Source organism: Podarcis pityusensis (genome assembly GCF_964106645.2).
Source record: "Podarcis pityusensis genome assembly, chromosome: 8".
Classification (NCBI taxonomy): Eukaryota; Metazoa; Chordata; class Lepidosauria; order Squamata; family Lacertidae; genus Podarcis; species Podarcis pityusensis.
Window position 1 is genome coordinate 28,513,723 of NC_138033.1, and position 12,234 is coordinate 28,525,956.

Here is a 12,234-nt window from a genome sequence, read left to right on the forward strand (position 1 = left end):
AATGCTTCCTTTGGAATGACGAGGCATCTCATTAGACCACATCTTGTTCCGGGGTGCTAAAAAACTCTTGATGGAAAGAGGCGATGTATTAGCACATTTCATAATGTTATTCATTGCCTGTTTGCAAAGTGAAGTTGGAAAAAAAACATAGAGCAGGGGTATAAATTAAATTATTAATAATAAAATAAATAATGTCAATCAGCCAGACAAAGGATGACTTGAGAAGGGTGCTTAATTTCTTAAGGTATAATTTGTAACTATATGCTCAGATGCACAGGATACCAAAGTAAGCACCTGGACTCAGGTTCAGAATAACACTGAAAGTGCTTCTTTTAGCATTCTGCAAGTCTGCTGTCAGTAGCATAGCAACTCTTAAGCTGTAGGGCAATGTGGTATAGCTGTAAGACAGGCAGCATTTCTTCCTGAACTTCAAAGCTTAAAACTTTGAAAATGGTGTAAAGAATAAATTATAAACTGAGGGTATCCAAAAGCCAAAAAGAGTAGTACAGTGGTACCTCGGGTTAAGTACTTAATTTGTTCCGGAGTTCCGTTCTTAACCTGAAACGGTTCTTAACCTGAAGCACCACTTTAGCTAATGGGGTCTCCTTCTGCCACCGCTCCGCCAGAGCACGATTTCTGTTCTTATCCTGAAGCAAAGTTCTTAACCTGAAGCACTATTTCTAGGTTAGCGGAGTCTGTAACCTGAAGCGTATGTAACCCGAGGTACCACTGTAAATACAGTCATACATCGGGTTGAATGTGCTTCGGGTTGAGCACGTTGGAGTTGCGCTCCACGGCAACCCGGAAGTAATGGACCGCGTTACTTCCGGGTTTCGCTGCTTGCCATTCGCATCCTGAAGTACCACTGTACAGTATATTTCATCTATAGCTTGCCTTTCCCCCAAGGTGTTCAAGACAACATACCTGACTTTGCCATTTTTATCACAACAAAAGTAGCTGCAATAGGGCAGTTGTATACTTCAGGTTTTATTGTTACTACAAAACTATGCTTAATGTTGCTTTAAATCCAGTTAGACATAACTGATACATTATACAAAGCTGAAGAAAAAGGTGGAAGGCAAATTTTAAAGTGTGTGACACTGATAAGTGGCCAAGAAGGTAACAACTGGTTGGTTGAATGGCATTGAACTGTATTTTGCTACATATGCAAATATTAAGGCACTCATTGATGTATCTAATAGGTGGGGAAAAGTGGCAATGTTCCAGCAGGCACAACTGTGGACAGCACAATCACACATCCCTCTGAATTCGACTTCTACCTCTGTAGCCATGCAGGAATTCAGGTAATCTGCAGCTTTGGTTATGATAATATTTTGATGGTTCATTTACTTTTATATGCATTGGGACTGGCCTAGAGCAGCTTCATTTAAGCCATTAAAATGTGTGCTAGAGGGGAGAATGCATGAATACAATGGGCCCACAACATTTGTGCCTCTTAGTCAGTGGAACAGTCCCTTCTACCTTTGTCGTTAGTGATATTCAACCTTGCTAAAACCTGTGTATCTCAGAGAAATGGGGAAGCATCTGGAAAAGAAGAGGGATAAACAGGGTTATTAATTCCGAAGATGTAATTTACCCTTGGAGAAAGAGAGAAGGGACTTTCTGACAGGGGCCCAGTCATTCATCTTTTGTTACACATCTTCTAAAATAAAAATAGTGGATTTCCTGGCCTTCTCTTCCTGCAGGGAACTAGCCGTCCTTCTCACTACCAAGTCTTGTGGGATGACAACTGTTTCACTGCTGATGAATTGCAGTTACTGACATACCAGCTGTGTCACACTTACGTCAGGTGTACACGGTCTGTCTCGATCCCTGCTCCTGCATACTATGCCAGGCTGGTAGCATTTAGGGCAAGATACCATCTTGTGGACAAAGATCATGACAGGTGAGTAGTCGAGGGGTTAGGGTTAGGGTGCATGCTTCTGTTCCATGGACCACTAGGCCAGGAAGGGATGGTGAACTTTATTCAGCCCAAGGACCATATTCCCTTACTTAAAGGCAATCAGTGGCTGGAAATTCCTTACTCTGCGGTAGACTGTGGGCTTGTATTCAGTGTGAGTGTCAAAGAATGCATACCCCATTTAGCGCTGTGTTGAATTCCACCGTAAGGTTTTGCTGTTGGTGTACAAAGCCCTGAACAACCTGGGACCGGGTTACTTGAGAACCTGCCTTGGACCTTACAGTCCTGCTCAGTTGCTCAGGCTCTCTTAATCATGCTAGATGCCCCTGAAATTCATCCTGCTTGTGGGTTTCCCACGGGGATCTGGTTAACCACTGTGAGAACAGGATGCTGGACTAGATGGACCTTTGGTCTCTGAGCTCAGCGACAAGACTCTTCTCGCATTCATCTTGCAGCCACTGAGAGTAGGGCCTCTAGTGCAGCAGCATTTACTAGGTAGGATACCCTGTTCCTTGCAACAGATTGTTCACCAACGGCATTCTGGTTTTGGTGGCCTTTTCCTGTACTCCGAGCCTTCATAGAGCAGCTGTTTGCATGCATTTATTGTCTTCTACTTGCCATTGTGAAGTTTGAAATGTATGTATGTATGTTTGTTTGTTTTTGGTGTTGCTGGCACTTTTTGCCTTTTATCCTCCTGTGTACTGCTTTTCAGTTTGGGGGATGTTGTGATTTATAAATATATTTTTTTAAAAAAATAAAGAAAATGTTGACTGATTGAGACAGTGTTGCCTTACTAAATCTTTTCTGTCTCCCTCCCCCCGCAGCGCTGAAGGCAGCCACGTTTCAGGACAGAGCAACGGGCGTGATCCTCAGGCGCTAGCCAAGGCAGTGCAGATCCATCATGACACCCAGCACACAATGTATTTTGCCTGATAAGAATCTGAGAGTCTGAGGCAGAAGCAGTAGCCCAGTTGGGCGGGCCACCAGCCACTGGTGGTTAGGGCTCATTTTTATTTCAGGCTGTCCACCACCAGCAGCTTGGGACAGTTGCACTGAATTGACGCAGCAACATCCGATGCAGGCGCAATTGAGCCATTTTTATTTTGTGATTTTCAGTAAATAGGAATTTCATAGACAGTCTTTGCATTGGACTGAATTTTTACCTCAAAGCGCAAAAGGCTGATCCTCGTAAAAAGAAATTTTTAAAGGACTTGGCACGAAAGGTTTTTATTGAAATATTTTGCTAATCAATTTTAAGTTACCTCCTTGTCCCCGTCCCCCCCATTAAGCTTATCAAGAAGCTGAATTCCTCCTGGGCTTCTTCATACTGCTTAGTGAGTCTCCAGATATGGCAAAACATCTTATTCCACTGTTCTTCTGTGTGGGGCCATATAGACTTTATAAATGGAATTTTTACTGTAAACACCTTTCAACAACTATTACTTTTCTGAGGTATTGCTGTTTGTTTGTTTCTTTCGCTTTGTTGTTAAGTTTTACTAGTCTTTTTGTAAATCTCTCTGCAGTCGTGGGCTGCAGAACAATTGCACTATAACTGCGAATTCAACTTGGTGGTTCTTGTTCTGTGAATGTGTAACATAAGCGGATAGCAATGCCCTCTGGCAGGTCTAGTAAAATCATAATGGTTACACACAACTGCCACTGTCTGGTTCAGAATGCTGAACTGCTTCCCCCTCTAAAAAGTATGTGACTAAGTTCTAAAAGATTAGTTTTAGGTATTTTTCAGACATGACGAAAGTGCCCATTTTATGCTGCTGTGTTTGATGAATTGAGGTCATTTTTAATACTCTTTTTCATAGAAGGTTTTAACTTTGGCAATAATTTTTTTTTAATACCCTGGCAGTAACTTTTCTAGCTGAATACTTTACATGAGTTACAGCCAACATTCTTGTGTAGATTGACTTGACTTTGCTGAAGAGGAAATTTGTTCTTAAATGGATCAGAAAAGGCTCCCTTCATGCTTTTTACAAATGATTATTTTTAACTGTTTTATATTCACCATTGGTCTGTCTAGCCCCTTTTTATAAGCTTGGAAAGTGGGTGTTCCATATATAGGAAAGGCTTTGCCAATATGTACAGTTGTGTATAGTGTGACAGTAGCAATCGAAGACTTTTACCAGCATTTTAAAACTTTTGTTTCTCTGAGAGTTTAGGTTGCCCGCATGTACAGCAACATTCGCTAGCATGTGTGAAGTGTACATTTCAATGTTGATCTTGACCCATTTCTATAAATTAGAACTCTTATTTGCTTGGTTCTCTTCCACTAAAATGTGTAATGCAAAAAGCGGGGGTGGGGTGGGGCACCTGCAGACCATAGTAGTGCTGCCTTGAGACTAGCTTGTGAGTGTTAGCGCAATATGCTTTAAATTCCTAGTTTTTAACTGAGATGATGCCACTGTGAAAGATTGGGATTTTGCCAATAATTGCACTCTAGTCTCTGATGTGAGCAGGTGGTGTTGCAGAGTCATGTGACCTTGTGAACGTTTGGATCCAGACCTCAAGGTCAGCAATATGCTATGTGGTTTAGATTTTTCCTTCAGTCTTTTGAAATAGAGCTTGTAGATACTTGGAAAGTTTACATTTCTAAATACTGTCAGTCAGCTGTATCAAAATACACTTGACATTAGTCTTCTGAAAGCAGTTTTTGTAAGCTCCTCTTAGAAATCTCTCTCTTTCTCCTTCCCCCTCTCCCCCCCCCTTGTGGGTTCTAGCTTATAAAATTTTATCCCCCCCCCCCCCCAAACAGGAGCGAAGCAAACTCTGCTCTGACGCATAGTGTGGCCAGGCTTAGATACTAGATTTATTTAAACGTATTTAAGTCTTTCGTTTTCTTTTCCCCTTAAGAATACCTCACTTGTGTAATAAATATCAGGACATGTGGGGAGGAAGAGTGCTGCTTCAGTTGGTCTGCTGCTTTTCTTTTCTTTTTTAAAAATACCTGTTCAGGGAGAAAATGCAAGAATCGAACTCCTGCTGGCCAACAAATGGAGAACTAAGGCACCTTGAAGCGAGTAAGCACCTGTGTTAGTGTGTAGCATGGTTTCGGGTTTTTTGCACTAGGTAAGGACGTGAATTCGGATAGAGGGAGAGAGTACGTCAAGAAGAAAAACGTATATTGTAACATCATCAGGCAGGTAGCTTTTCCTAGCACCAAGCACACCTAGTGCATGTGGAGCAGAGAGATTCTCTAATTTGCCTGTCTGCAGGTAAGTCTGACTCTCTTGGACATCAGAGTCAAGCAACATGTTAAGTATACTTAAAAAGCAAAAACAAAAACCAACTCTTTCCTTATAAACAGCAGTTTGAGTTTCTGGATTAGGACTGGCGTGGTGGGGTTACTGTGCAGAGTGATAGAAAAAGGCACCATATTTAATAAGCACTGATTTCTAGCTGCTGATGAAGAATCAGTAACACATTTTATATATGACACCAGGTCAGGAAAAGGTAGGCATGGTTTGCCCAAACCAGCCTGGAAAGCATAATTGGGCCTGTGGGCCAAAAGTTCCCTACTTCCTCATGCCATTGTCACCAAAGGCAAATCTGGATCCCACCCTTCTGACACACCCACCCCTTCTTTGGCTGCATTTGCTAAAGAAAGAAAGTGACCAGTTGAAAGCATGCTTTTTTATTACTAAATGGGTGCTCAACATAACTTGCAGTTTTGTCCAGAACTGCATAGGCAGGAATCTGAACTTGCCCTGGAAAGGGCTTTTCTGACTCACTTGCTCATCATAAAATAGGCAGGACTAGATGAAATTATCTTTTTTGTCTTCTATCAAAGGAAAGCAAAACCCTGTTCTAATCATTATATCTTTCTTATGTATTACAGACCGCAGCTATCTTTTGAAGTCTTCTGTATTTAAAAATTATATATATATATATATAAGCGGGATTCTTTTTAATGCATTAATGTCACAAAAAATTATCATCCAAAAATGTCTGAGCTTTTTTTTGCCAACTTTTGCACTTTCTTGGAATTTTTCATGAATTTTCCTTTAATTTTTGCCCCTGTTGGAATTTTTTTCTGTGCAAGAAAATGTTCAGTTAACTCTCTGTTGCTGAAGAGTGTGATGATGTCTTTTGGGGTGGGAGTGCTTAAAAGCTGAGGATTTATCCAAGGGGCTGTACGGGTGGCAACAGTAGCAAAAAAGATCTTCGGAACGAATGACTGCAAGATCCAGATGCAGCAGCGCTGTTGTGTGGCAGAATCTCTTGACTCTGCTCGTCTGAACTAACCTCACCCCCACCCTGAAAACGGGATGAACTGAATAGTTATGCATGTGTCAATCAATGGGAAGACGTGCATTCTGTAGCTGTAGGTTGTTATGGTGTTTGGTTTTTTTATGCTTTATCCTTTTGTTTAAAGCCTGTTGGCTATTGTTTAGCTATATGTTGTGAAAGATTCTCAAATGTAGCAAATTTGGACTGGGGTGGGGGGAAGGGGAAATTTTTTAGGAGCAAAAGGTGTTTATAGAGCCAACCAAAACACCATGCTCTTTTTGCTTTCCCCCTATCCTGTTCTGCTTGTTGTGAGCACTTAAATTTGAAAAGAGGCTCTGAAAATCTTTTGTTCTGTAGCGGATTTGAGGTGCAGGCTGGGGTTGCTTGCTCTTTGCTTGAGGGCTGTTTAAAGATGACACCCAAAGAGGCATAATCAAGGGATGCAAAAGAGATGTTCCATGCAGTATGTATCAGTATGATTTAGAAGTCCCCCCCCCGCCCTCACCCCATTCTGCCCCACATGACCCTTATATCAAAAGCCTTTATCCACCTGTTGGGGACAAGGCCATTCTGACAGGTTAGCAAACCTCCAACCCCAACCTCCCGCCCCCCACTCCCAAAAAACTACCCTTGTGGATGTGTTGTAGATCTTTTTACCCCCTTCTTGCTCAATAGCAAGGCAGTCGCTCTGCTTTCATTTTAGGAAAGTAGAGCTTGGAGGGCATTGTATCAATACTGTTTGAACTGCAAGGTTTTTTCCCTTGTGCAATTTGAGGAAAGATCATATGTGAATATCACTTAAGAGTTTCTTTATACCTTGCTATTGACACATTTTGGTGATATTTCTGTCTAGAGCCTGAAACATGTATGTAAAACTTGTTTGCATTTGTTCATTTTTGACTTCTGATGTATTTTTTTGTTTTGTTTCTATATTGTTAGACTTGTAATGTTTTAAATTGTATTTTATTAAAATTGGACTGGATGTATGTCTATAGCAATACGAGGTACTTTTTTCTTTTAAAAAAACAAACACAACCCCTGTTGGTGGGGAAGGTAGGCTAATAGCCTTCCTATTGCGATAATATGCTGGCTGTGTATAACTGCAATGTATTTTTTTCTCTCTTTTTTTTTTTTAGCCTGCAGGGATTTTGTGTTCATGTGTCCAAAAAAATAAATAAAGGCATTTGGGTGCCAAATGTTCTTTTCTTTCTTGGTGTATAATATATATTGCATAACAGAGGAAATATTGTATATTAAACAGTTACATGCTTGATTTATAAACCAGATATTTTAGAACATAACATAATTTGTAATATCTAAGCATAGAGCCATATGGTCAGTAAGAGCAGAGTCATAAGTAATTGGAAGAGTTGCTATAAGGTTCAGTTAAATGTAAAGTGATTCATTTTCTAGCCAAAACTACTCATTGTATATACACAAAAGGTCTGAATTGGCAGTTACTAACCAGGAAATAGATCATTTGAGATGTAGTGGTTAACTCAGTTAAAATGGTAACTGCATGGCAGCAGGCAAGGTAAATTCCATGTCCCAAGTTTATTAGGAAACTTTCAAACCATGAATGTTTGAATCATGGCTGTGTAACAGTTTGGGTGACTTGTGTCAAAAACTATAGAGCTGAACTAGGTACAGAAAAGCAACCAAAATGGCTAAGTGTTGGCATAGCTTCCCAACAAAAATTATCATGTGGAGTTTTCGTAGTTTAGAAAAAACAAATCAAAAATGCACTAGGAGCAAGAGCATTTATAAGATTACTCATTGGAGGTGGGAAGAAGTTGTCTCCTACACAATACTAGAATTTAAGGTTGGTGAGAAATAAGTTTGTTATAGCTTTTACAACAGACAAAAGGAAGTAACTGACAATACCCCATAGCTGACTTAAAAAGGAATTCACTGCCACAAGATATCCTGCTCACTAGAATAGATGTCAAAGGGATGAGGCAAATTCATGGAAAAGGATAGATCTCTCAATGGCTCCTAACCCGGAGGCAAGATGCCAGTGACTAAAATTGCCTCTTGGTTTCCTACAAGGATCTGGCTGTTCCCTGTGGTGGCAAACAGGATGCTAGACTAGATGAATCTTTATTTGTAGGGATATTCAGCATTAGACATGCATTCTGCAGGAGCTGTGAGAAAAGAACAGAAGCCATTTAGCGCACAGCTATTTGACAAAGGGACAAGGACGGTAGAGTAACTGGATCTCAGAGGCATAGCTAGGGGAGTCGGGGGGCACTGGGCACCACACCGCAGGGGGTGGCACTTACCCAAGCCACGTATCTCCTGGGAGTGAGACTGGCCCGGGCACCTGCAGGCTCCACCACTCTACAGCTGAAGGAGGTGGTAGGCAGACACAGCTGGACCACGTTCTTTGCAAGTGCTGCTCTGCCAGGCTGCATCCCAAGTGTTTGATTGGGGACCTAGGGATGAAGTTTCTCCTCTACCCTTCCTCTAGTGGTTTTATCACAAGTTATGTGAATGGCTACACCAGGGGCAGGGGATCTGTGCCCTCCCCCCAGGTTTTGTTGTACTCCAGCCCCCCCCCCCCCATCTGCCCCAGCTGTGTAAAAATCACATAAACATTTATTTTGCTCTCTGGTGCCATCTGGTTTTGTATGTTTATAACACATTCAAAACGTTTTTTGACTAATGTAGCTGAGTCCTAGGTCTCTTGTGTACTCTAGTTTTGATGTAGGTCAAGTTAAAACAACTAGTGGTGTTGGATGGCCCACCTGGAACAAGAGACATACCCAGTTGGTTCAGTGGGGCTGGAATGAGTATTGTGGCATGCACATGTATTACAAAGGGCTGTACAGTATTCAATGTTCTCTGTCACTAGTGCAAGGACTCCTGCGCCAGCAGGTGGGTGAGTTTTAATGTTGCACAAAGAGGAGCCCAAAGAATAGTTGCATAAAGCTATCGGTAACCACCGTATGTATTCTCTTGCACAACATAACATTTCTCTAATGGAACAAGTATACCACTTTAATTTAGTATTACAACTAAATTTAGTGTTGGTGGCTCTCCCTTGTTTGCTCGGAGTCACTGGCTTGAATCTGTCTTCAGGTTTGCATCCTCCATTCAGGTAACCACTGTTCTCAACAGAACAGTTGAGAATATACTTAATCTGCACACTTGCTTTGCTTGTTGTTTTCTCGGTGCTGTAGACTTCATTTTCTCTTTTTAATAGTTGGGGAGCGAGGCTGCTGGAAACTTCCAAGAAAATGTCAATGAGGAAAGCAGCACAAATTTACTTATGGCATGCTTTCCCCATGGTTTACTAAACATGGGATGACAATTCCATAATCCAAGACGACTACAATCTGGAATGTAATTGAAACTGCAAAATTAAAGAGGAAATGAAGACTGGGATAAATGGAGAAAAACACTGCAATTATTGCAGTTACACAGAAAGCTTGGTTGTGGAGGTAGGACAAGTGGTGTGTGCCAAAGACACAGCAGAGAATGTGAGTTTTGAGAAAGATTTGAAGTAGTGGCATAATGGGTGTTGGGTTTTTTTACAGTGATAGATGGACATTAAATATTTTATCTCCTATGTAATAAAGTTTTATTTCCCATTTAAAATATTGGAATGTGCATCATTCTATTTTGTAGCAGTTGGGATTATTTCTCCCCACCTCCCATCCTCCACAATTCGTGCAAGCTTTGCAGTGCACCAATGACTTTCCCATCTCATTTTACTAACTGCCCCCCCCCCCCCCCCGCTCCAAAATTATTCTGTATGACTCCGGGTCGCCAGACTTCTGTTTAAATTTTGTTTGAGCAGGCACATCTTCAACATTCTGCCTTTTTTGCAGTGCAGAGCATTATTCAGCTCTATGTCAATGTGATCTCGGTGCACTTTCAGACAAAATGCAAAAGTGGCAACCCATAGATGGGCAGGGTATAAATAATAAAATTATTATTATTCTGTAGTAGGATGTCCCTATTTTCATCAGAGAAATGTTGGAGAGTATGCCATTCAGTGAGTTTCGTTGCCAGCTGGGAACTTAAACCTGAGTCTCTCCAGGCCTAATCCGATATTCTGCATTAAGGATGAGAAAATATACCACTTTCATATGTCTTGTTGGACTACAATGCCATAACCACTATCATGCTGGCTGGGGCTGATAGGAGTTGTAGTCCAACAGCTGAAGGGTCATATGCTCCCCATCCATGCCTTATGCCATATTAACTTTGTTACAAGGCTTTTTTTATGATGAGCCTGAAAGTGAGGAGTACCATTGATGAATACTCTCCCATGTCTGAGAAGCAGACAAACAACAAAAGATGAGCCAGCAACAACTCCCTGCAAGTAGAAGATTAGCATAGCACAGGGGTATTGGCCTACCCCTCTCCCTGCTATGCTAGTTTTCTACTTGCAGTGCATATTTTTAAAAAAAATGTATGGGAAGCATTAAAAAATACTATCCTCCATCTTGGGCCTCGGATGGTTATTCCCCCAGACTCGTTCTGGTTTCAAAATGGCCCCCATGCTGCATATGCCCTATACGGCCCCGAGACTTACTCTGTTCTTGCGGCTCCCTTAGGTCGCCGCCAGGGGGCACCCACAGGATTCTTTCCCCCTTTTCCTTTGTTGGCAACAGGAGTCGAGGCAAAGGGGAAGAGTGAAGGGCTGCACTGTTACACTCTTAACGGCTCAGCACAGAGATTTCCGGTTTCCAATTGCAGCTAGTGGGGGGGGGGCAAAAACACAGGGTTAGCGCTTCTTCTTAAGCTTTTCGTAAATTTTTTTTTTAAATCAATCACCTCCACACTAAGCGGGCAAAAACAGCTCGACACGGATGAAATTCCTTTTCCTCTCCTGCGCTCTCAGATCCCACAATAGCATTCATGGAATTGAACAGAGAGAGATGCAGTGATAAGCAGGACAAATAGCCTTTGGAATTTTTAGCCTTGGGAGTGAAAAGGAGACGGAAAGATTGCATGGGAGTGCAACTCGGTAGGCTCCCTTTTGTCGCCTCCGTTTACCTGTTTCCCATGAGTCCCCAATGCAATCACCACTCATAGCCCCGCACATGGAGGATTCCTCAAAAGAGCCTGAAGTGAGGACTGCCTAGGGACAGTTATCTCGGGCGAAGAGCGGGGGGGTGGGGGAAGAGCTGAAGATCTCCTGTGACGCGTCGTCGGCGCTGCTGGTTGGCCGGGCGGTTGCGCATGCGCGCTCTGCGAATCCCAGGCGCCTGCCTCGTACAGAGCAGAGGCTGCGGCTGCAGCAGCGCGAGCGGCGCCCTGGTCCCGGCGCGCGCTCGCGGGCATCACTCAGCGCCCCCCCCCCCCGCACCGCGTCCGCCGCCTCGACTTTCTCTCTTCCCCCCGCTAGGCTCGGGGCGACGCCCGCGTGGATGGGATGGAAGCAGGACCCTCGGGAGCAGGTATGGAGGACGCTGGGGGGGGGGGACGGCTTAGAAGGAATGCAGGGGGGAATCTTGGAAGGAGGAAGATGCAATAGGTCCAGGGGCTTGGGGGAGCAAGTGCAATTGAGAGGAGGGCGGCTGAGAGCCAAGGGTGGTGTGCAAAGGGACATGGGGGCAGCGCGAGTCTGCTGCATGTTTGGGTTCAGCTTTTGGGTGGGCCGCAGTATGTTTGGGGGCTTATGGGGAGAAGTGCAATTGAGGGGAGGGGGCTGAGAACGGTGGGAGGCCTGCTGAGGAACAGCGGGGAGGGGGTTTTTTTTGGAAGGGCGAGCTGTGTTGGGGACTACAGGGGGCTTGAGGGGTTTAGGGGAGCTGCTGAGGGAAGGGGAGCTCAGGAGCAAGAGGCCTGCCGAGGCAGAGGAGTGGTCAGTGGGGGGGTTACAAAAGGAGGGTCTGCAGCTGCTGTATGTGTGTGCCGTGGGGGGGGGGTGGCCCATACGGGTGCAAGTGTGAGATCAAAGAGGTCTGCCGAGGAGCGGAGTGGCAAATCGTGTGTGTGTGTGTGTGTGCTTGCAGTGCGCGTACGTGGGGGATGCAGGAAGGATGAGGACACGGAGGGGGCTGTGCGGATGAGGGGCGGGAGGAGACATGGATCGGTGGGGGAGGGGAGAGAATGAGAAG

General features: G+C 43.6%; 2 protein-coding genes and 1 long non-coding RNA gene across 3 annotated transcripts in view; 2 read left to right on the forward strand and 1 right to left on the reverse strand.

Moving 5' to 3' along the window:
• The window catches only part of AGO4 (argonaute RISC component 4), a 32,240-nt gene extending 24,884 nt beyond the window's left edge, over window positions 1-7,356 (forward strand). Inside the window, exons 16-18 of the mRNA XM_081015643.1 lie at window positions 1,203-1,304; window positions 1,707-1,906; window positions 2,746-7,356. Coding sequence (XP_080871769.1) covers window positions 1,203-1,304; window positions 1,707-1,906; window positions 2,746-2,854 — 411 coding nt within the window. The 3' untranslated portion in view covers window positions 2,855-7,356. The remainder of the gene's footprint in view (window positions 1-1,202; window positions 1,305-1,706; window positions 1,907-2,745) is intronic.
• Window positions 7,357-9,144: 1,788 nt separating this feature from the next.
• Window positions 9,145-10,863, reverse strand: LOC308482518. Its single transcript, XR_013989306.1, has 2 exons — window positions 10,704-10,863; window positions 9,145-9,498 (listed from the first exon to the last, which is right to left on the reverse strand). It is a non-coding gene; the product is annotated as an uncharacterized lncRNA (long non-coding RNA).
• Window positions 10,864-11,404: 541 nt separating this feature from the next.
• LOC308483986 (protein argonaute-1) overlaps window positions 11,405-12,234 on the forward strand; it is a 45,635-nt gene continuing 44,805 nt past the window's right edge. The window contains exon 1 of the mRNA XM_081018446.1: window positions 11,405-11,571. Within this exon, the coding sequence (XP_080874572.1) occupies window positions 11,547-11,571 (25 nt within the window). The 5' untranslated portion in view covers window positions 11,405-11,546. The remainder of the gene's footprint in view (window positions 11,572-12,234) is intronic.